The 24,888-nt window shown below is 33.4% G+C and overlaps 3 protein-coding genes across 3 annotated transcripts; 2 read left to right on the forward strand and 1 right to left on the reverse strand.

Moving 5' to 3' along the window:
• Positions 1-619: 619 nt before the first annotated feature.
• On the reverse strand, positions 620-1,655 carry LOC132278685 (dof zinc finger protein DOF3.4-like). The gene has a single exon (XM_059780532.1). The coding sequence runs from the start codon at positions 1,484-1,486 to the stop codon at positions 872-874; it is 615 nt and encodes a 204-aa protein (XP_059636515.1). The 5' UTR covers positions 1,487-1,655; the 3' UTR covers positions 620-871.
• A 5,673-nt stretch (positions 1,656-7,328) lies between these two features.
• Positions 7,329-9,489, forward strand: LOC132277769 (NAC transcription factor 32-like). Its single transcript, XM_059779618.1, has 4 exons — positions 7,329-7,389; positions 7,464-7,610; positions 8,520-8,800; positions 8,926-9,489. The coding sequence occupies exons 1-4, from the start codon at positions 7,329-7,331 to the stop codon at positions 9,487-9,489; spliced, it is 1,053 nt and encodes a 350-aa protein (XP_059635601.1).
• A 7,294-nt stretch (positions 9,490-16,783) lies between these two features.
• LOC132277770 (NAC transcription factor 32-like) lies at positions 16,784-18,791 on the forward strand. The gene is made up of 3 exons (XM_059779619.1): positions 16,784-17,084; positions 17,820-18,100; positions 18,228-18,791. The coding sequence occupies exons 1-3, from the start codon at positions 16,784-16,786 to the stop codon at positions 18,789-18,791; spliced, it is 1,146 nt and encodes a 381-aa protein (XP_059635602.1).
• The last annotated feature ends 6,097 nt before the right edge of the window (positions 18,792-24,888 follow it).

The following is a 24,888-nucleotide window of genomic DNA, read 5'->3' on the forward strand; positions in this document are numbered from 1 at the left end:
GTTTTGTGGAAGACAAGAAGTATCATATCAACCTCGACCATGCGCATCTCTATTCCTTAAACTTCTAGGTTTACTTTTATAGCTTTTGGTTCTTCTTTTTCTTCAGATCAATAAATTATAGAGTTACTTCATAAAGAACCAGTGACGCAGACATTTTGTAGGGTTGGTTAATTTCTATTGTTTGTAGGTTAGTTACTCTTGAAATAGTGGAATAATTTCAATTGTTTTACACAAAATCACATATTATATTATTAAAACAAAATCACATATTATATTATTAAAAATGTGCAGTTGCAACTACTAAGAGAATATCAACAGCTAAATATGTGAACTTTACTTTAAAATTTACAAAATTTAAGGATTGATGTGTGTCATCGCGATTGCACTCCTTGCATTGTCAACCGTTAAATTCGTGAACTTTATTGTAAAATTTATAAAATCCAAAGATTGATATGTGTCATTGCGGGGTTTCAAATTCTAATTCTTCATTGCCATCCAATCACATAGAACACTTCGCATCTTGCATGACATGCACTATCAAAATTTAAGTCCGAGGTGAAGTGTATACCTTTAACTAAACATTTTGTGAAAATCTACTGATAGAACACATGTGAAACATATTTAGTGTATATAATGAAAATAAATCTAATTAACTACATTTTTTTTTTGGTCACACATAATATATCATGGTAACATTTTAATTAGTATCAAATCTAAGACAAAGACACAGCTTGCCCACAGCTTCACTTCTTAAACAACAAGCCCATTCCCGAAAATTAAACTCAAAAGACAACTTGTAAACTAAATAATACAAACATATATAGTATATATATAATATATATTAAACCTGAAAATCTGAAATAGTAGTATATTAATCCAGAGCTTTGCCTGGTGTGGAAATAGCAAGTTCGGGCCAACCAAAGCAATTCTCATCGGCCAGCACTCCTTCAACATTCTCTATTTGCCACGTGCCTGAGCCAGTTGAAGCCCCAAAGCCACTCCCTCCACCGCCATGGCCTTCACCCACTTCCTCCGTGGCCCAAACCCCCAGGCCACCCGATTCAAGCCCAAGCCCGTCCAAACCCGATAACCCAAGTCCCTCCACATGGGGCAACCAAGTGTAGTTGAAACTCCCCGGCGAGTCCATTCCGGGTATGGTCGCGATCGGGTCATCGGGTACTGGGTCGTTGGGTACTACAGAGGAGGAAGATGAAGAGCTGGTGGGAGTGGTACGGGGGCGGCGTTTGGCGGAGCTCTTGCGGGTTCCACCGCCGACGGGGACGTTGCGGAGGGACCCACCGAGAGTCCAGTACCGGCGGCAGGACTTGCAGTAGTGGCGGGGCTGAGAGAGGCTGTAGTTGTTGTAGTAGCAGAACTTGGTGTTTGTGGAGTCACATCTGGGGCATGGGATGTGCTCGGCCTCCGGCGTAGATTTTCCCGTGTCATGGGGTATCGCCGGTCGTTGCTCACCGGATTCTGACGACATTTTTCCCTGTATCTTTATGGTTTGTGGGTTCTGGTAAGGATTTAAGGGGGAGGAGGAGAGAGAATGTGTGGCTATTCTTAGAGAGAGAGAGAGGGGAGGGAGGAGGAGACAATCTCTGATGGTTAATATGCAGATTGAGGAAGCTGCGACGCTAATGGGGTTGCTCTGAAATGTGTACCACTGTATTTGTTTTTTCATAATTCAGCTTGTAGAGCAAGAGAACGATTTTGTCCTCTTATGACGTGGCGGGCATTCATTGGAGTTTAGGTAACTACAGAAATTGAAAAACTATATGATGACTGTACTGTTATTCTTACTCGCTTCCCCTTTCACACAAACATAACCAATCAAAATTCGAAATGTAATATATATATATATATATATATATATATATATATATATTTTCTACCAATTATATAGAGTTCACGTGTCTAGACCTAAGTCAAATATACGAGCAGTAGTTAGTGCGAATTCGAGAGTGAAAATCTAAAAATGACAAAATTAAGTTATATAAATTGAGAATGAGAGTGATAGCAAATTTAAGAGCGGAAGCGTGAGAACGACAGAATTAAATTATAAATAGTGAGAATTTGAACCAGAGCGCTTACAGAACGTGAGTGAAAGTGCATTCAGAGCTTGAGAGTGACATCTGTTGAGAAGAATTGTGTGATTTAGGTCACAAATATTAAAAATAAGAGTAAAAGCACGCTCGGAGCGTGAGAGCGGGAGGACGCTCCGAGCGTAAGAACATCACATGTTGAGCAGAATTATGTGACTTAGACTAATATGTATCTTTGGTTAATAATTAATTGTCCTTAAAAATGGTTTCAACATAAAATTAGAGTTTTAGAATTGAAGAAAAACAAGTCAAAAAATTGAACTAAAATTTTCTTTATTTTCATTAGTTCTAATTACAATGCTTCAATTTTATGCCAGCAAACACAATGTTTTTGTTTATGTGATGTTTTATAAGAAAGTTGCGGACTAGTTTATCTTGAAAGAAATTTTGAGTCTAACCTTCTAAAAATAGAGAATGACGCACTCATTTATTCAATTTTAATAATAAATTATATGAATTTCATTATGAGATTTAAATGTATATTATTTACAAGTTAATGGTTAATACAGATTTATATTAACTTTATTATTTATAACCAAATACACAGTTGACAGCCCTGCGAACCACTAGGTTGAATTTAGTGACATATTTAGCGACTTTAAAACTCATTTTCGTAGTAACCAAACATGCAATTATCGCAATACTTATGTTGATTTGGAGGGAAGAATACCGACAGTATATAATTGATGTTGGGCAGCGTGGGGTGCAATAATTGGGTTGCCCGTGGAGAGCCTGTGTTGTGTGTGTACGCGTTGAATTTCAACCCTGAATATACGGTTAGGCTGCAACTTTGGCAGGTTGCCTTGACTCTGCTTCTCTGTGTGTCACACAGAGTACTTCACTTCCAGTTGTTATTCATTTTCACACCACTACTCCACATATACGCAGACTGTGTAGGAAGACAACTCTACAGTAATAATACCACTCTATTTTTCCCCAATTTTTTTAATTGATGGCTGTCACGAGCTCAAATGCCAATTCTGATAGCTTATGTACCACGGACACGACACAGGATACACGGACACAAATAAGTTGATACATCATCTTTAAAAAAGTAAGATACAGATATAGTGCAGACACGATTATATAATAATATAAAATTTTATTATTATACATTTATTTAGTAATATTATTATAAAATTTTAATTCATTTATAATTTTTATATTAAGAGTCGGTGAGAAATGAATTAGAAAATGAAAATTTGGCATTATTGTAATAATTTTTATATCATATATACTGTTATTTCACTACTTTATCACGATAGTATTCATATTATTTTCAAGATTATTAGGTAAATTTGTGTTAGAAATGTCCGAGAAATATCGGTGAAGTGTCTGAAAAGTGTTAGTGAAGTATTGGCGAAAAGTCTGAAATAATAAAATTAATTTTTATTCATGAACACATATCCGAGGGGTGTTGGTGTCCGACACCGGTACGCCATGAGTACGACTTCTTCGTAAAAGTGTTCGTACTTCTTAACTGATCGGTAATGTGGAGTTTGATAGATACTATACACCAAGACCCAACTTTGTTAATCCAACTTTACGGTAAGTTGGGGGTCATAGGGAGAGGAGCCCCCTGCCCGAAGTTGGAGGTTAGGAGGCTTGGCCCCAATCTGAATTTTCTGAAGGGTATTTTGGTAATTTTTGCACTCGTTATATTGCCCTAATGCGAGGGTATTTAATCATTTTGAACTCTCCGTATCCGTTACTATTTTGATCATCATGGTAAAATTCCTGCAACCCCTTCGTCGCAGCTTTAAATTTTGGGTGAATCTCTGTATATTTTAGGTGTGTTTAATCTATTTCTTATATTTTCTGATTAATTTCGCAACAAAGTTTTACAATAAGTATCACACCATAGCTAGCTTTCCCCTGTTCCATAGAACTACAAAAACTGTAGACAAGTGCTAAAAAAGAAAGAAAAACTCAACCACTACTATTACTTTTGACTTAGTGTAAAGTAAAAAAATAAAAAAGTAAAAATTTATATTATATACAAAATGTGCATAAATTCCTAGTGTTCTTAATTATTTTATTTTTTATAATTTTTAAATTGAGCAAATAAGAATAATTTTTTAATTTAAAAATTAAAATACCTAAAATGCCCTTAACGTAAAATAATAATAGAAAAAAACTAAAATGCACAAATTTTGTTAATGCTGTGTTTGGCGGTATGGAATTGGAATTGGAATTGGTAGAGTTGGAAAAAATTTTGATTTAATTTTGTGAATTGATTTTCTTCAATTTCACCAATTTTATTTCCAAAGTAACTATTCCATGCTTGCCAAATATAGTTCAAAGGTATTTTGGGATACTTCTTACAAAAAAAATTAGTTAAAATTGACCAACTGGGTGATTATAAGGATTTAAATGCACATACCAAATAGTTTGAATATTTCTTGCACACTTTTATATAATAAGGGATTTTTTTTTGCAATTTACTTCTTAATTTATTATATATATGGATTCCGAATATGGAAGTGATTGGGTCTTTTCTTTAGAATCATAGTTTTTAGGGGAAAAAAAGAGCTTTAAAAGCATTGGTACAATTGTGCAAAATATTTATGTAAATAACAATACAATTATGGGTTGGCTCTCCCATGCACTCATGCCAGCAATTGATCTTTTGGGAGAAGAAAGGAGTGGAGAGATTATACTGTTGAACTACTGTAATAAGATCATTTGTCTTATATTAGATTCGGATAAAAAAGTGATCGGATACAAATAGGTGGCTATACAATACTACTTAACAGCTCGAACTTTTAGAAATAGACAAATACCCATCCGTTACAGTTGGTATCAGAATCAGATCAAATCTTTGATCTGGTGTCACGCTAAGCGCCTGACCCGAAGAACAAGTTTGGATGAATAAGAATATAACCAGAATCATTTGTCCCACATCAAAGTCGGATAAAAAAGTAAACCCGTTACAACTACAGTGTGGTATATAATTTTTTTTTTTATTTTTTATTCCTGGTTGCACACATTAATTAATATTGATATATATTGTATAAAACAGGATTGCACAATTTGACACGCGTTCATGTGGACTTGAACAATTAAAATTTCAAAACTAAGTTGGAGATGGATCAACAGATTTGGTTACTATAATTTTGATATGAATTTATCCCTTTTTCAAAAAAAACTAAATACTCTGATTTTTCATTTTTTATTTTTACTTAAGTTTATAAATACACGTATATATATATCCACACACACACACACACACACACACACACACATATATATACACACACAATTGCTACAATTGCTTGAACTTTTCATTATTGTCAAATTAGCTTCATACACATTATGAATGTGGTTGTGTAAGAAATTGTGCATATAGGTTCAAGTGGGGCTGTTTGACTATTTCTACTTTTTTTTTTTTTTTTTTTTTTTTTGCCATTAAAACGACAGAAAAGATCCAACCGCCTTAATTTTCACATGGAAAAATTACCACCAAGTTTTATATAATTAAGTTTTAAATTTGTTTGGGACTAATAAATCTTACTTTTAAAAATATTTTTCTATTTAAGTCCTAAATCACCAAATTTTATTTTTTTACCTAACAAAATTAGATATACTTTAATTAAATTAGATATTAAATTTAGACTTAATCTCTCATATATTATATATTATACTCCCTAATACAAAATTAGATATAAAATTTGAATAAAAAGAAAAAATACATTTTAATGATTGTTTTATAGAGTAATTAAATTTTTTTTAGTAGTAAAATTGTCTATTATACATGAGTTTGAATTAAAAATATTAGATTAATTATTTTTTTAATTAAACTCATTATGCAATATTAGCAAGTAAAGAAAACTCAAAATAGTATATAAAAAAATAGATTATATAACAGTTCTTGAATAAATTTATAATCACATAATTTTGCTTCTATTTAATAAGGGTATAAATGAAAATTTTAGTGATTTACGACTTGAAATGAAAAAATAATAATTTTCAAAAGTATGACTGCAAAAGTTTTTTTTTTTTTGAAAGGTAAATTCAATTTTGTAGACTTTAAATATTAACATATTTACAGGACCAAAGTTAGCCCAATGCTAACAAGCATTACAAAGTAACCCATCGACACTTAGACCCAAGGCCCAAGATTACAACAAACCCACCAAATATTACCAAGTTCGTGAACATAATCGTTTAGGTTCGTTTATATTCGTGAACATAAACTCGTATAGTCTTTTTTGTCATTGGTTATATAAATGTGCTACATCATCATCATGTATCTGTAAATAATAATGATTTGATGAAGAAATTAACCTAATGTACCACACAGTTCACAATCCTCTCATATTTATTTTAAAATTTCATTATAATGACTTCAAATTTTAGTGAACACTACCAAATTATTATTATGAATAATATTATTGTTACTAATGTGGATCCCACATTATGCCATTTAAAAATTTATTCATATGCTATTTTTTGGTTCACGATGTTTAGTAACTTACGTTTTTTTACTTTGAAAAAAATTGTAATTATTAGAGCGGTGATTGAGAATTCGAATTGGTAAAAATGAAATGATACTGTGTAGTAATAATTTTTTATTGGAGTGACATTGCTCTTATAAAATTGTAAATGGCTTTAATTAAATAACTTCATAGAGGCCCAATTCAGTATAAAACCCTTCGAATCTAAAGGCCCAATTCTGAAAGACAACCTGGTGAGGGTGAATTCTGGGTGTACAGAGCCTTCTGAAATAAGGCCCAAGTTGGAGACTCTGTAGCTCATTTGGATTTCATTTTCGTTGCATGAGAATAGATATACGTATGTGTGTGTGTATATATATATATATCTCAATGGTTCGGGCTCAGCTCGGGTTTGTTTGTTAAGCAAATGATCCAAACTCAGGCCCATTTTTGCAAAAGAACGGAGTCGAGCCCGAGGTTTTATTTGCTCGGGCTCAAATCCGTTGTTATAGGCACAACACGAGATCGAGTTCAAAAAACTGAGCTCGGGTTCACGAATATGTGCAAACTTAAGTTAATGGATATAAACGAGCCTAGAAAATGGGCTCGAGTTTGACTTATTTGCTCAACGAACCAGCCCGTTGATATTTACAACCCTAATTCTATATGTATATATATCTATCTATCCATCTCACGCAACAAAGTTTAACCTGAAGAAGCGTTAACTCTCTCTATCACGCCCTCTCCGTGTTTGTGGGAATTCTTCCATTCTCCGAGTCCTACGTCGATGGAGAACCAAGTGATCAGACAAAGTGGCAGTCCAAGAAGTCAACCGCAACTATTAAACAGTACTGCAAGAAGTCAACAAGAACAACGTCCTAATTCATTTTGATCAACGAGGACATTAATGGTGGTGATTTAGATTCTTTTCCACCTGGTTATCGTTTTCGGCCTTATGATGAAGAGCTGGTCGAATATTACTTGAGAAGAAAAGTGAAGAACCTAATCTTACCGCCCAACAGGATCCACGAAGTCGATTTCTACAGATACACTCCGGATGAACTTGCAGGTTTATATCTATACATATATATTTATTTATTTTTTTGCCATAGATTATATATATGTTTTAGTTTTTTTGCTTTTAATTAATAAATCTTGAAACAAGAATATATGGTTAATTTTTTAGGAATAGATCTGATTAATTAATTATTGTTAATATTAGGTTGCTTACTTTCTAAGTATCTAATTTTGGTGTTTATTTATTTATTTAATTTTTGTTGTCTGTCATGTAACACTAGTACTTTTAGGTTCTCGAATCTTCTTTTATGTTTGATTATATGTTTAGTTTTCTTCTTTTTAATAAATCTTGAAACCTGTATCGATGGTTAATTTATTAGATTGATTTCTATATATCTAATTTTTGGTGTTTATTTATTATTTTTTAAGTTTATGTTTCAATTTGTTAGACTACGTAGAGTTATAGGTATTTTATTGTTTTTCTCATATTTTCATTATGATCATAATTTTGCGCAGTGTGCATATTATCAGTTTAATTGAATTTTTATTGTAGATTTTTTGGGTTTTATAGTGGTTTTAGGGTTTCATAGTGGTTTTAGGGTTTTTATAGTAGTTATTATGATTTTACAGACGGTACATACATACATATATATAACAGAAATTAAAAAAGAAAAAAAAAGTAGTAGCCTTTTTATAGCTATTAACGTCTCCTTGAACATCTTTTATTTATTTATTTATTTATTTTTTTCGAATTAAAAGTCTCCTTCAGCTTCTTCATGTTCCATTTTCTGTGATATGGGCTTTTTGTTATATCTTGCATAGTCTTCAAATTAATTATGTTCTCTTAATTACACACACACACACACACACGTACGTATAATTTTAACATGCATGCATTTTTCAAATTAATGTTTTAATAATATTGTAAATATATATATTGATTGTGTTTTGGGATTAACAGTGAATTACCAAGCTCAAGGAGAAAAGGAATGGTACTTTTTCACTCAAAGAGACAGAAAGTATCCAAGTGGAAAAAGACCAAATAGGACTGCAGGGAATGGATTCTGGAGGGCAACATCTGCTGATAAGGTTGTCAAGTTTAATGGCCGCAAAATTGGAAATAGAAAGGCATTGGCATTCTACCAAGGAAATGCTCAAAACAAAAACAAAACATCGTGGCTTATGCAAGAATTTACATTATATAGTCCTTCCACTACTCAAAGGGAACAAAATAACTCAAGGGTACGTGTATATATATGCATAACTATCTCAATATGTTTTTGTCTGTCCATATACATATATCTATATATATATATATATATATTTTGATTAAGCTTCATACACTTATCTTTCTTAATTTCTTTCAGCTTGATGAATGGGTTTTATGCAAGATTTACAAGAAGGAAAAAGACAGAAATCGAAATCACGACAATATTGAACAACCAATCATGAGAGCAACATCTGAAGAAACTGAGTCTGAGCCCACTGAAATGGACACGGATCATTACAGTGGAATAAATGAAGACATTGAACAACCCATGATCATAAGCTCAGCTGGAAACAACTCCACTGCATTGACATCTGAAGAAACAGTTACTGAAATGGATAATATGGCAAATTTCAACACCTATGGTACTTGTGCATTTGGTTTTGATCAGCCTCTCCAAACCACACAAGTTATTGATTCTCTTAGCTTTGATCAGTTCAACAATCACCAAAATAATTATGCAGAGCTTCTCGAAAATTGTTTTGATCAGCCTCTCCAAACCACACAAGTTCTTGATTCTGTTAGCTTTGATCAGTTCAACAATCCCCAAAGTAATTTTGCAGAGCTTCTCCAAAATTGTCTGGATCACGGACTTACGGAGGATTTGTCATCACTATTGGAGGATCCTTGCCTTGAGCCATCTCTTCATGATGTATTTCCTTGATGATGAGACTGACAAGCCCTGGTGGGGTGATATCTTTAGTGGTTCAGTTGCAACTTTTTAATGTATATAATGGTTTTTACTTCAAATGAAATTTTTGTTACCATATATTTGTTACCTTGCAATTTTGTCATTTCCCTGTAGATGCTTTACTTGTTGAGGGGAATTATCTCTGTTCATCAAATAATTCGGGTAGACTTATTCTATTCCATTGTATTAGGTAAATGAGTTGAATTTGATCGAACTAGTCGTGACTCATGTGGATTTAATTCTTAAATGTTGTCTTAATTATATGTTTTATTTATAATTCTTGTAGGCTTCATAACTATTTATTCATAACAAAAGTAACAAAATATAAAGGTAAAATTTAACATAATTTATTTTAAGAGCTCAAGAGTCGAGCTTGAGCTCATCATGAGCTTAAACCTAACCCGGCCGAGTGAAGCCTACAAACATACTAGTCGAATTGGAAGACAGGTAAGTCCTAGAAAGTTCTTTTTTATGATCAATAAGTCATACTTTTAAAGTATTTTTCTATTTAAGTACCAAATCACCAAATTTTTTATTTAAAGTTAAACCTTACAGCATGGGTACTTCAAACAGTTTTGAAAACTGTATGTAACAAATATTGAAATCTTGAGTTGCATGGAATCATTCCGAGATTTCTAGAACCTTCATGCATCAGTTTGGTACTAATTAAAGCAAGTAATTGTGTTTTTGTCCTACATCATTATAAGTGAAAAAAATTTGCACTTGAACATTCTGCCCTGTCAAACTGTAATACACCAAATGTCTTGTTCAAATGGCATCCATACTAGGAGATCAAAGTTAAGGTCTGAACAGAATTTTATGGTCGAAAAAATATTATTTAATTTTCTTCTATAGTCTGATATATGGATTTATCACAATTAATTGTCCTTCTAACTTCCAAGTCCTTGACTCCTAACACTTCTTTTTGTCCATACCATACTCATCCATGTACACACACAAGACAGCTTACGGTTTTGAATTTCAACCACCATCCATCTTTCAAATCTAGCTCTTTACCAATGTGCCATTGGCCTAATAGTATTAGTTATGCTTTTACTTTCTAAAGAAAGATCGGGGGTTCATGTTTCAGTGTAGACATGTGTGTGTGAGTAACAATTTAGAAAAAAAAAAAACATAGCTCTTTAATTTTGGACTTGTCATATAATATAGGGTTAAGTGTACTAAACCTCCCTGTACTATGACCTAATTGCAAGAAACCCCCCCAGAAGTAAGTAAAACCCACAAACTATCATTTTGTTGCACTCATTCACCAACCGTCAAGTAGCTGCTAATTGAAAAATGAAATTACCGTTTAGCCCTTACCCCTGTTGAATGATTTTCCACCTGTTGTCACCGGAGTTCGAGGCCAAAGAGGGAAAAAATACTGATAGAGAAAGAGAGAGGAGGAAGAGGAGCAATTTGCATTAGTTTTGCGGTTCAACTATTCTTCCAACTCTTCAATCACAAACCCTAATTACATTAATTAACAACACCATCCCAGCCATGGTAGATGGAGATCCAAGCGTACACTTCGAATCTTCAACTTTGTCTCTGTTCGATCAAATTTGAAGGAATTACAAAGGAGGTTTCATGGGTCAAGTCGAAAATAAGGAAGTTACAAGGGTGGGATAGCTGCGGTTGAGGGCGGCAAAGAAACTGAGTTCGGCGGTGAACACTTGGGCGAAGGTGAGGGATTGGGTCAGGTCTTTGTTGACAGCATCGGAGCCGTTTGTCATAGTAGAACACTCTACAACAAACCCATGAATATGTTATCACATTTAACAAAGCAAACCCAATTGCAATTGAAATTTATTGATTGCAAAAACCTAGAGCTTGGATCTGCGATCGCTCAGAAATTAATCACACTACAACTACCTGAAACGACCCGAACCCGTAGGTCCGAACCGTTAGCCGGGTTCTTAACCGAACCTGAGGTCAACTAGGGACATAACCATTCTTTCTTACGTCAATACATATTATACGTGTCATTCCGGGTTTATAAAAAAAATAAGTAATAATAAATAAATAATAATAATAATAAAATGAGATTATAGTTATAAAGTATATCAAAATGGTCTACTAACCCATCAAACCCTGTGGAGGAGTGTCGTCCGCCACTTACCATCCGTGTCCTGAAAAATATTAAATATAAAGGGTGAACAAATTGCTCAGTAGGTAGTGCCTAAAACACATCTCTTGTGACCCTGTGAATCTAAACAATGAATAGAAATAGGAAGCGGGGTCATACTATGCCGGGAAGGAACACAATATTAATTCAAATTCCAAAATAACAACGTCGTGCCATGATATGTGATGCCATGAATGTCACTCCCCACTTTCAAAATCCAAATTCATCACTTTTCAAACTGTTAATATAACCCGTCCGTTGGTGACTCCGCGGCGACACGAGAGAAGGATTGGCTATTGTCCTTGACTATTGGTACCTCTGCGGCATCATTTGGGGCCTAGATAACTCAACCACGCTAGGGCAATCTCCCTAATTCCCTTTAGGTTATATGAACACCACGGCCCTTTGGTAGCTCCGCGGCGACTGGATTTTCATAAAAATCATTTTAATCAAAACTTTGTTCCAAAATCTTTTTTTTTCAAAACACTTTCCCCTTTTCTTTCATGCCCAATTCTATGGATGCATTCCATGTATTTCTTTTTTTCCAATAATATAATAATAGAGGAAATTTACACTTCACAATTTAACATGTTTCTTCATAAAAATTTCTAGGAAAATAATAAATACCATGGCATAGAAATTAACATTTAGGCATGCTTCTTATATAATACCATCAACACATATAAGCATAAACAATTTAAATAAGGCATGCTTCACAAAAAATTCTAAAAAAAATTATACATGCTTACATATATTATTTCTAGCAATTAGTAATACAATAGGTATAGGAAATCAACACTTAAACATGTTTTTCATACACATCAATTAAAACATAAATTCAAGAACTTTATACATCACAATAAAATCATTCTAGGGTTAATTAACATCAATTAAATATGTTAGCAACAATTAATTACAAGAAATATTTTCCAAAAAAAATTAATTACAAGAAATGGACTCACAAGGAACAAGAAATTGGGAATTAGAAACCCTTACTTCAAGATTATGCAAAACCCTCAATTTGATGCCCTAAATTTTGAAAATCAAGGAGTGCACCAACTAGAAATTGCTTTGATCAACTTGTAGATCTTGCCGTGAGCTTCAATTTACCGTAAACGGCACTTAAAAATTCCAAGTAGTGAAGGAGAGATTTAGATTCAAAGTCTTGATGTAAAAAGAAAAAGAAAAAGAGAGTTTGAGAGGGGAAGCGAGAAACCAGCGGGAGTGAGAAGAGAATTGTGAGACTGAAGGGTGGTCTCTATTCTTAAGTTCAATGGTAGTGGGGCCCACCGCCTTTTTATTTTATTTTTCCTTTTTCTTTTATTTCCATTTCACACCACACATATATATATATACACATATTTCACAATTACATAAAACAAATTTAATAAAATAAGTATGATGCAAATGAACCCAATTGAAATCCTCGTATGCAACAGTCTCGGTAGGAGTCCCACACGGGACTGTCTGGCCCGAAAAACAGAAAAATGCAAAAATGGTAACCTTGGCATTTCAAAGAGTCTTGGACTCAATCAAATGTCCCAACCAACTTTTGGACACAACCGGCACACCCCATAGTGTCCAGCACGTAAAATAAGAAAAGACGAGAATGCCCTTGCAAAAATGGAAAATTCCAGAAAAATGAAAAATTGTGAAATTCAGAAACATCACACTATCGGCGACGTCGGCGATGTGCTCCCGGAGCATGGTTGACATGAATCGGGCATCAAAGAGTACAGCTCTTTCTTTCCCCTCTCTATGTGTGTCACATCCCAACTCTATCCCTCAATGTGTATCACATCCCTCCCTGTGTACTCATCTTCACATTCCTCATTGTGATCTTTGTATGTGTGTGTGTGTGTGTGTATATATATGGGAGAGATTGATTATAGATTGAAATGATCGACCTTTTTTCTGTTTTTGGGAGGGGTTTATTGTGAAATTTCTTGAATTTCCTAAAAAGGGTTTTTTGGGTTTTTGATTACCGTCACCGTCATCATCATCGAAGGGTTGAGGGGTGGTTTTCGTTTGTGGGTTATTGGATTGCATTTAATTAGCAGGCAAAAACCTTTGACGACGCTCGGAATTTGAGTCTTTGCCATTGGTCCGTGCTGGAGCTCGGCGATCCGACACATCTTCGCTGGCGAGGATCAGCTCAACTTGAGGGAGAATTTCTCTTTGGCGAGGGTAAGGGTTTTTACATTTCTCTCTTAATTAGGTCATGAGGGCTAATTTTGTCCTTTTAAATTTTTGTTGACCCCTCACTAACATAAGTGCTCTCATTTCTGTCAAATTTATAACGGAGAGTTAACATTTGCAACAAATGGAATCGTTTAGGGGGTTAAGTGTTTTTGTCATAGTTCAAGAGGGTTTCGTGAGAGAGAAGAAAGTTCAGGGAGTTTAATGCACTTAACCCTATAATATATATGTACCTACAGTACTTTGATTGCACAGTAACAGGGGATGCATCACGTGGATTTGCATACATTTATTAAAGTTTTGAGCTTATGTATTTTTCTGGGAATGGAATTTCTTTCACGGGCTCTTTCACGTGTTTATTGCCTTGTTTATAATTCTAGATTTCATAAGTATTCACAGAAAAAAAAAAAAATTTATTTTTTATAGTTATTTTCTATCTGGTTTATCATGACTTTTTACTCTTTATGTATGCGTTTGTGTGAGAGTATGTTTATTATTATTATTATTTTTTCATCAGTATGAGTTTTGTGCAATGTTCGAATCCTTTAAGCTCTTTAGAAAACCTATGTAGGAAGCTTTCAGTCAATGACTCCCAAACCGGCCGATTTTAGGGCACTAGGTGTCAAGACACCCCAAAAGACTTAATCATTCAAGTTAAGTATGTTAGAAATCCAAACGAACTCTTCAACGTTTTTTTTTTCTTCCTAAGTTTTCTACTTTTTGATGTGAAATCTCAATCTTACTAAGGTAAGAGTCCCACTGCAATTTTTGTTACCATATTATTTATTTTACAATTTTTTCCCCTGGAGCTGCTTTATTAATTAAGTAGAATTTCACTTCTTAAGGTTGTTAAGGGAATTATTTAGCTTTATTTTGCTACAATTAAGTTGAATTTCTCTTCATAAGGTTGTTTAGGGAATTATTTGTTTTTGCTAATCAAGTTCAATAATAATGCAAATGAGTTAAGTTGTTCATCAAATAATTCTGGTCAACTTATTCAACCTTCGCATATTCGTTTGTATGAAGTAAATGTTTGATTAATTGAATGTTAAAATGTATACTAATGGGATGACCTTATCCCTTCTTTTATCATGTAGATATATATACGGAACCATTTAAAGTAGGATTTTTTTTTTTTTTTTTTTTTTTTTCCAAACAAACACATACTCACTATATATATATATGGAACCATTTAAAGTAGGATTTTTAATTTTAATTTTAATTTTAATTTATTTATTTATTTTTTCAAACAAACACATACCCACTCTATATATATATACACACACACACATTAATTATACATACATTGAGACTCCAACACACACCTCCCCATTTGAGAAGGAAAGCTTACACGATGTAGGTTAGAGCCCTTTGATTTTAAAGTAGGAATCCAATGGAAGTCAGAAATCCAGTATATGATATGAGATGATGCTACAAGGGTATTTTTGTCATTAAAATATTATGTTTTAATATTCCTTAGGAGAAACCTAATTAATAGGTTTAATTATATTTGCAGTGATTGATTTTTCAACCAATAACGCGACATTCCTCATATTAATTTTTTTTTCTTCTTCAAAACACATGTATCGATCCCACAACACACGCACTATTTGAGTTAGAAGTGTAATTCAAAAACGAAATCTTAAGAACTTACTTCCTGAAAAATTTAGCGATTTACGACTTGAAATGAAAAAATAATAATTTTCAAAACTATGACTGCAAAAGTTTTTTTTTTTTTTTAAAGGTAAATTCAATTTTATAGACCGTAAATATTAACATATTTACAGGCCCAAAGTTAGCCCACTGCTAACAAGCATTACAAAGTAACCCATGGACACCTAGACCCAAGGCCCAAGATTACAACAAACCCACCCAGAGCTTTCAAGATAATATGACCCGTTGCATTAGATGCGTATACAAATGTGCTACATATAAACTTTAATAGAAAAATTATTACCAAGTTCGTACTTGTTTATATTCATGAACATGGCTCGTATCTCTCATATTTAATTTAAAATTTCATTATAATGACTTCAAATTTTAGAGAACACTACCAAATTATTATTATTAATAATATTATTGTTATTATTCTAACTAATGTGGATCCCCACATTATGTCATTTAAAAAATTACCCATATGCTACTTTTTGGTTCAAGATGTTTAGTAACTTATGTTTTTTTACTTTGAAAAAAATTATAATTATTAAAGTGGTGATTGAGAATTCGAATTGGTAAAAATGAAAATGATAGTGTGTAATAATAATTTTTTATTGGAGTGACACTGCTCTTAGAAAATTGTAAATGGATTTAATTTTAAAAACTTTATAGAGAGGCCCAATTCAGTATAAAACCCTTCGAATCTAAAGGCCCAATTCTGAAAGGCCTGGTGAGGGTAAATTCTGGGTGCACTAAGCCTTCTGAAATAAGGCCCAAGTCGGAGACTCTGTTAGCTCATTTGGATTTGTTATGCGCCACATCATTTTCGTTGCATGAGATAGATATACGTATATATGTGTGTGTATTTATATATATATATCAATGGTTTGGGCTCGGTTTGAATTTGTTCGATGAGTAAATGAGCCAAATTCGGGCTCATTTTTGCAAAAGAATGGAGTCGAGCCCGAGGTTTTATTTGCTCGGGCTCAAGTCCGTTGTTATAGGCACAACTTGAGATGTAAAGAGTTTCAAAAAACTAAACTTGAGTTTACGAATATATGCAAACTTAAGTTAATGAATATAAACGAGTTTAGAAAATGGGCTTGAGTTTGACTTATTTGCTCAACGAACCAGCCCGTTGATATTTACAACCCTAATTCTATATGTATATATATCTATCTATCCATCTCACGCAACAAAGTTTAACCTGAAGAAGCATTAACTCTCTCTCTCACGCCCTCTCCGTGTTTGTGGGAATTCTTCCATTCTCCGAGTCCTACGTCAATGGAGAACCAAGTGATCAGACAAAGTGGCAGTCCAAGAAGTCAACCGCAACTATTAAACAGTACTGCAAGAAGTCAACAAGAACAACGTCCTAATTCATTTTTGATCAACAAGGACATTAATGGTGGTGATGATGAACATGGTGGTGATTTAGATTCTTTTCCACCTGGTTATCGTTTTCGGCCTTATGATGAAGAGCTGGTCGAATATTACTTGAGAAGAAAAGTGAAGAACCTAATCTTACCGCCCAACAGGATCCACGAAGTCGATTTCTACAGATACACTCCGGATGAACTTGCAGGTTTATATCTATATATATATATATATTTTTTTTGCCATAGATTATATATATGTTTTAGTTTTATTTGCTTTTAATTCATAAATCTTGAAACAAGAATATATGGTTAATTTTTTAGGAATAGATCTGATTAATTAATTATTGTTAATATTAGGTTGCTTACTTTCTACGTATCTAATTTTGGTGTTTATTTATTTATTTATTTTTTGTTGTCTGTTTGATTATATGTTTAGTTTTCTTCTTTTTAATAAATCTTGAAACTTGTATCGATGATCATAAATTTGCTCGCAGTGTGCATATTATCAGTTTCGTTGGATTTTTATTGTAGATTTTTTTTTTTATAGTGGTTTTAGGGTTTCATAGTGGTTTTAGGGTTTTATAATGGTTTTTAGGATTTTTATAGTGGTTTTAGGGTTTCATAGTGGTTTTTAGGATTTTATAGACTACACACACACACACACACACACATAACAGAAATTAAAAAATAAAAAAAAAGTAGTAACCTTTTTATAGCTATTAACGTCCTTGAACATTTTTTTTTTCTTTTTCTTTTGCTCTAATTAAAGGTGTCTCCTTCAGCTTCTTCATGTTCCATTTTCTGTGACATGGGCTTTTGTGATATCGTAGTCTTAAAATTAATTATGTTCTCTCTCTCTCTCTCCCACACACACACACACACACACACACACACGTACGTTATGTATAATTTTAACATGCATGCATTTTTCAAATTAACAGTGAATTACCAAGCTCAAGGAGAAAAGGAATGGTATTTTTTCACACAAAGAGACAGAAAGTATCCAAATGGAAAAAGACCAAATAGGACTGCAGGGAATGGATTCTGGAGGGCAACATCTGCTGATAAGGTTGTCAAGTTTAATGGCCGCAAAATTGGAAATAGGAAGGCATTGGCATTCTACCAAGGAAATGCTCAAAACAAAAACAAAACATCGTGGCTTATGCAAGAATTTACATTATATAGTCCTTCCACTACTCAAAGGGAACAAAATAACTCAAGGGTACGTGTATATATATGCATAACTATCTCAATATGTTTTTGTCTGTCCATATACATATATCTATATATATATATATATATATATTTTGATTAAGCTTCATACACTTATCTTTCTTAATTTCTTTCAGCTTGATGAATGGGTTTTATGCAAGATTTACAAGAAGGAAAAAGACAGAAATCGAAATCACGACAATATTGAACAACCAATCATGAGAGCAACATCTGAAGAAACTGAGTCTGAGCCCACTGAAATGGACACGGATCATTACAGTGGAATAAATGAAGACATTGAACAACCCATGATCATAAGCTCAGCTGGAAACAACTCCACTGCATTGACATCTGAAGAAACAGTTACTGAAATGGATAATATGGCAAATTTCAACACCTATGGTACTTGTGCATTTGGTTTTGATCAGCCTCTCCAAACCACACAATTTCTTGATTCTCTTAGCTTTGATCAGTTCAACAATCACCAAAGTTATTATGCAGAGCTTCTCGAAAATTGTTTTGATCAGCCTCTCCAAACCACACAAGTTCTTGATTCTGTTAGCTTTGATCAGTTCAACAATCCCCAAAGTAATTTTGCAGAGCTTCTCCAAAGTTGTCTGGATCACGGACTTACGGAGGATTTGTCATCACTATTGGAGGATCCTTGCCTTGAGCCATCTCTTCATGATGTATTTCCTTGATGATGAGACTGACAAGCCCTGGTGGGGTGATATCTTTAGGGGTTCAGTTGCAACTTTTTAATGTATATAATGGTTTTTACTTCAAATGAAATTTTTGTTACCATATATTTGTTACCTTGCAATTTTGTCAATTCCCTGTAGATGCTTTACTTGTTGAAGGGAATTATCTCTGTTCATCAAATAATTCGGGTAGACTTATTCTATTCCATTGTATTAGGTAAATGAGTTGAATTTGATCCAACTAGTCGTGACTCATGTGGATTTAATTCCTAAATGTTGTCTTAATTATATGTTTTATTTATAATTTTTGTAGGCTTCGTAACTATTTATTCATAACAAAAGTAACAAAATATAAAGGTAAAATTTAACATAATTTATTTTAAGAGCTCAAGGGCCGAGCTTGAGCTCATCATGAGTTAAAACTATGTAATGTTTCCATTTTTCGCCATTTTTCATTTTTTCGAAATTTTTGTCGTTACAAAGGCATTTTTGTCTTTTGTTGTTTCGTGTACCGGACACTGTGGAGTGTGCCGGTTGTGTCCGAGAATTAGTTGGGGCATTTCATTGATTTCGAGACTCTTTGAAATGTAAGGTTTACTATTTTCGCATTTTTTCGTTTTTCGAGCCGGACAGTCCCGTGTAGGACCCGTTACTGGACTTGTCGTGTACGGGGGTGTTGGTTGGGTCCATTTGCATCACATGCATTTTTATTTAATGTGTTATATGAAGTTGTGAATTTTTAAATGTGTATATATAGTTTGAATGTGTATAAAATAATTTAATTGTGGTGCAAAAATAAAAAAAAAAAAATTAATTTTGGTGGGGCCCACCATTAACATCTTTTAAAGGCCAAAAGGCAATTTGAGCCTCACAATTATCTTCCTCTCCCTCTGGTCTCTCTCTCACCCTCTCAATTTCTTTTTTCTTTTTCTTTTTACTTCAAAACTTTGATCCTTGATTTCTCCTTCATCATTCGGAGTTTTTGGATGCCGTTTGCGGCAAATTAAAGAGCTCGCCGAGATCTACAGTTTGATCAGAGCAATTCCTTATTTGGTGCACTCTAGGAAATTCGAGATCTAGGGCACAAATTGGGGATTTTTGCTTATTTTGAGGTAGGGGTTTTTAATTCCTAATTTCTTGTTCCTTTATGAATTTTCCCTCAAAATTTGATGTCATGCATGCTTAATTTGAATTGATTGCTTTGAAATTTATGTAATTGTTGTATATGAAATCCATGATTATGTGTTTTAATTGAATTGTATTAAAAGCATGCCTAAGTGTTAATTTTCATGCCTATGGTGTTTATTATCTTGCTAGAAATTGCTATGAAGATACCTGTTAAAATTGTGTAGTATAAATTCCTTTATCTTCATATTATTGGAAAGCTATGTGACATGCATTCGTAGCATTGGGCATGCAAAAGGGCAAAGTGAATTGAAGTGAATGAAAAAAGGGATTTTTGGGAAAAATATTTGATAAAAGGATTTTGTGAAAATCCGAACGCCAAGGGGGTACCGAGGGTCCATGCCGTTAATGTGACCTAGAGGGAATTAGCAGGGGAAAACCCCTAGCGTGGTTGAGCTATCTGGGCCCCAAATGATGTCGCGGGGTTACTAAGGGTCAGGGATAGTGGCCAATCCTTCTCTCGTATTGCCAAGGGGGTACCGAGGGACGTGTTACGTTAACGGTTTGAAAAGTGAAGAATTGAAGTGAATTGAAAATGGGGAGCGACATACATGATATCGCATTTCATGACACGACATTGTTATTTTGAAATTGGAATTGATGTTGTATTATTTCCCGGTACAACCTGACCCCGATCCTTTATTCCTATTCATTATTTGAATTTATGGGGTCACAAGAGGTGTATCTTATGTACCACTTACTGAACAATTAGCTCACCCTATTATATTTAACATTTTTCAGGGCTCAGAAAGGAGGTAGCGGACGCCGACCCTTCCCAAGCTTAAGGAGGAATAGAAATCCATTATGTGACCTCTTTTGTGTAATTGCCATTCTTTTGTGAAGTCTCAAATCTTTGTAAAGTGTATTTGTTTTTAAAATCATGTCCATGTGTTATAATTATAACTCTTAATGGTATTTTGATGCAAACTAAGACTTTGAAAATTATGTCATGATGAATGGAGAATGAAGTGTATTTTGACCAATTATAGATGTCTTTGAACTGTATTACATTATAAACTTTTCCCGTGAATTCGGAGCTTGATTGCGTAACAGGTCGAGTGTAGGTTTGGTTCATAATGTGCACGGTTGGAGGCCATTCCAGAGATTTTAGGGGTGTGAAGTCTTGTTTTGGCCGACTGAACCTCACCATCATCCAATCGAAACCCCAGGTTCGGCCGACCAAACCCCCTTTTCTAGCCGACCGATACGCTATTTTGGAAAGTGCCGAGAGCTTGCACTTTGCACAATCGTTTTAGCCGGCCGACCATGTAGGTCAACCGACCGATCCAGTCTTGCCAGTAGGCCGACCAAAGGCCATCAGCTGGCTGACCCTCCCCCTTTGACCCGTTCATTTTACCACTTTGTAAAACTGTGTTGTTGGAGTATTTTGTACCCTGGACTGACCCATGTGTCACGTATTGACGTAGGAAGTGATGATGTTGTCCTTAGTTGATCTCGGGTTCGGGTAAGGACCCGGTTAACGGTTCGGACCCAGGAGTTCGAGTCGTTACAATCTAACTCGAGTGAAGCCTACAAACATATTAGTCGAATTGGTGTATTCTGAATCTCACATCCACTTCTTTCTTCTTCTTCTTCTCTTTTTCTTTTTCTTTTTCTTTTTCTTTCTTTCTTCTTTTTTTATTTTTTATTTTTTATTTTTTATTTTTTATCTCTACTCTTATATTTGTGAACAGAAAATAGTGTAATTTCATAGCCAAAGCCAAACAATAGTGACCCCCTTAATTTTAACATGGAAAAATTAACACCATGTTCGGCCTGCTTTCAAATTGGAAGACATATAAGTCCTAGAAAGTTATTTTTTATGATCAATAAGGGCCCGTTTGGATTGGCTTTTGAAACGTTGCTTTTAGCTTTATGGGGTTGGAAGCTGTTTTGAGTAGTGTTTGACTAATTTTTTAAAAGAGCTTTTAAGTCTTAGAAGAGTGTTTTGGAGAAGCTGGGTACCCCCAGCTTTTCTTAAACGCTCTTTTTTTTAAAGACAATGGAAGCTGTTAAAGGGTTTAATGAAACTTTCAAAATACCAAGCGTGCCCTTTATATTTGTGAACAAAAAATAAAATATTCCACCTGTATCCCTATATATGTAAAGAAACCTAATCGCATCACAGATTGTCTCTTTCATCTGGTTCACAATTTCACGTAGCAGCAGGTTCCTCCTCTTTTTTTTTCTCATCCTCAAGATTTCAAAGCTAGGTATTCCGTATTTTTTCCATTGGACAAATAACTCCTAAATACAGTATTATTTTAAGTTTTATCATGAATTAGATTTGTTAGATTTTAACGAACGATGAGTGAGAACTATATATATATCTATTGCAATTTATATTTCGATTCATTCTTGATTTTGGTTTTTTGCTTTCCCTTTTTCTTGTATACATTACCATCATATGTTTTTGCCTTCAATTTTATTTTCTCTTAGCTTTGCGAAGCTGTGGGTATATACAAGTAATATATGTGCATATTTTATATGATTTACTTGATGATAGTTACGAAAATAAACTCCATAAGTTTGGCTAATGACTCTTTTAACTTGCAAAACCACGGTCAACCAAAAAATATGAAGAACAAAGAAATCTTTTCATCTTTAGCTTTTTTTTCACATCAAAATTGAATTGGGAAATACTTTCCATCTTTAGCTTTTTTTTCACATCAAAATGAACATGTATATAATGGCGTCCTCAGAATCTTTCTATGGCAACCACGATGTACTAACCAAAAAAAAAATGAAGAAAAAGAAAAATCCTTCCATTTTTAGCTTCTTCCTTTTTTCACCTCAAAATTGAATTGAAAAATAGGTGAACTTATATGTAAAACGTTGTATTTTAAAAAAAAATTCCTTTCATATATCAATTTCTCAAAATACTAAAAAAAAAAAGAATTTATAAGATGAGTTACATATATTATGTTGAAAAAACTGAAAGAAAGAAAAATAATTAAATAATTAACTATATGAATGACTTCCTTATAGTGAAATTAATAAAAAATGTAGAAGAATGTTATTTAGATCATTTTATAGACAACAACAATGTAAAAGAAATAATTTTTAAATCATTTTCACGATAGGTGGTTAACATATATTGTTCTTTCACAAATGATATGTTTGTTAATATCATAGTTTTGGTTACAGTTAGTTAGGATGGTCATTGTTTGGAACTTTATTTCATTGGTAGTGTTTGGAACCTTATTTCATCTAAGGGCAAATTAGTTATATTAGTAGTAAAAGAGCTTTAGTAAGCATTTTGCCAAACAGACAAAAAAGTTCTTCTAACATTAAAAGCTCTTCTAAAATGTAATTCCCAAACACTATCAAATAAGTTTAAATAGAAGTGATAACTTCTACTTCCCTTCTTCTTCTGTGTAAAAGCACAAGTAAAAGCTATGCCAAACAAGCACTAAGTCATACTTTTAAAGTATTTTACTATTTAAGTACCAAATCACCAAAATTTTTATTGAAAGTTAACCCTCACAACATGGGTACTTCAAACAGTTTTGAAAACTGTATGTAACAAATATTGAAATCTTGAGTTGCATGGAATCATTCTGAGATTTTTAGAACCTTCCTGCATTAGTTTGGTACTAATTAAAGCACGTAATTGTGTTTTGCATTTGTCCTGCATCATTATAAGTGAAAAAAATTTGTACTTGAACGTTCTGCCCTGTCAAACTGTAATATACGACGTCTTGTTCAAATGGCATCCATACTAGAAGATCAAAGTTAAGGTCGGAACAGAATTTTATGGTCGAAAAAATATTAATTAATTTTCTTCTATAGTCTGATATTTAGATTTATCACAATTAATTATCCTTCTAACTTCCAAGTCCTTGATGTTAGAATTTATATATATATATTTAAATAATAAAATTATTTTATGGTCCTATGTACTACGTGTTTTAAAGTAGGATTGTAATGTAATTATTGATACTTGATGGATTGGGTTGTACTTTTCAATTTGGTGGTCTAATTGGGAGTATGGTTTTATACAGTTGGATTGTGGTTTTTCAACTTATTTGGTGTGATTTAATTCTAACCATTAATATCTAAGTTTTTATGATAGGAAGTGAGACTTAGGTATGCTTGTTTGTAGAGAAGCCGTCCCCCATGTTGTTGTTATATATAAAGGGTTTTAATACCCTTATTCAGACCTCTCGTATCGACAACTCTCAGATGGGGGTAAAACGCTCTAATGTTTTGCAGGAACTGACAAAGGGTTACAGAGATATTCTAAAGGGAGATGTGCGTTAATTATTAATCAGGTACGAGACTAAATTACTCTTTAATTAATTACAGTATACTTGATTTCTACATGATTGTTGAAATAAAACCCAACAATTGGTATCAGAGCCATCATTATATTAGGATTTTAATTTTGTAGAAATCAAAATTAAAATATTTAAATATATCATTTAAATTTATATGCTCGTAATTTATACTGTCCGATTATTATTTTCCGTTCAGTGTTCTTTCTAGTCATGGATATATTGCATATATAAAGATAGCATTGAATTTACCAATATGATACATATATTGAATTTACCAATATGATACATATATAAGATTGATCAATCAGTGGTGTTATTTCCGAAAATATGTATCATAAAATCCGTAAATAATGTATCATAGAAAATTATTTTAAAGTGGGGAAGGAAAAGACAGACAAAAGTGGGGAAGTGGGACCAGGTGTTTGGTCATAGGTTCATGTGTGTTTGGGCTTATAACTGTGTGGGACCATCTAGCAAACTAAATATAACTACTAAATGGGATACAGTAGTCATCCATGAAATTATTTGCAACAGGTCAACCTCCAAGGCTAAGCCCAATGTACTATCCAATTTACTGGTCTCCATAATTTTATTAATAGTGAGTGGAAGGTATGGTTGGTTGGTGATACATG

The sequence above is a fragment of the Cornus florida genome, unplaced genomic scaffold, assembly GCF_030987335.1.
Source record: "Cornus florida cultivar Cherokee Brave unplaced genomic scaffold, ASM3098733v1 CherokeeBrave_3.0.0_Hap2_Chr10, whole genome shotgun sequence".
NCBI lineage: Eukaryota > Viridiplantae > Streptophyta > Magnoliopsida > Cornales > Cornaceae > Cornus > Cornus florida.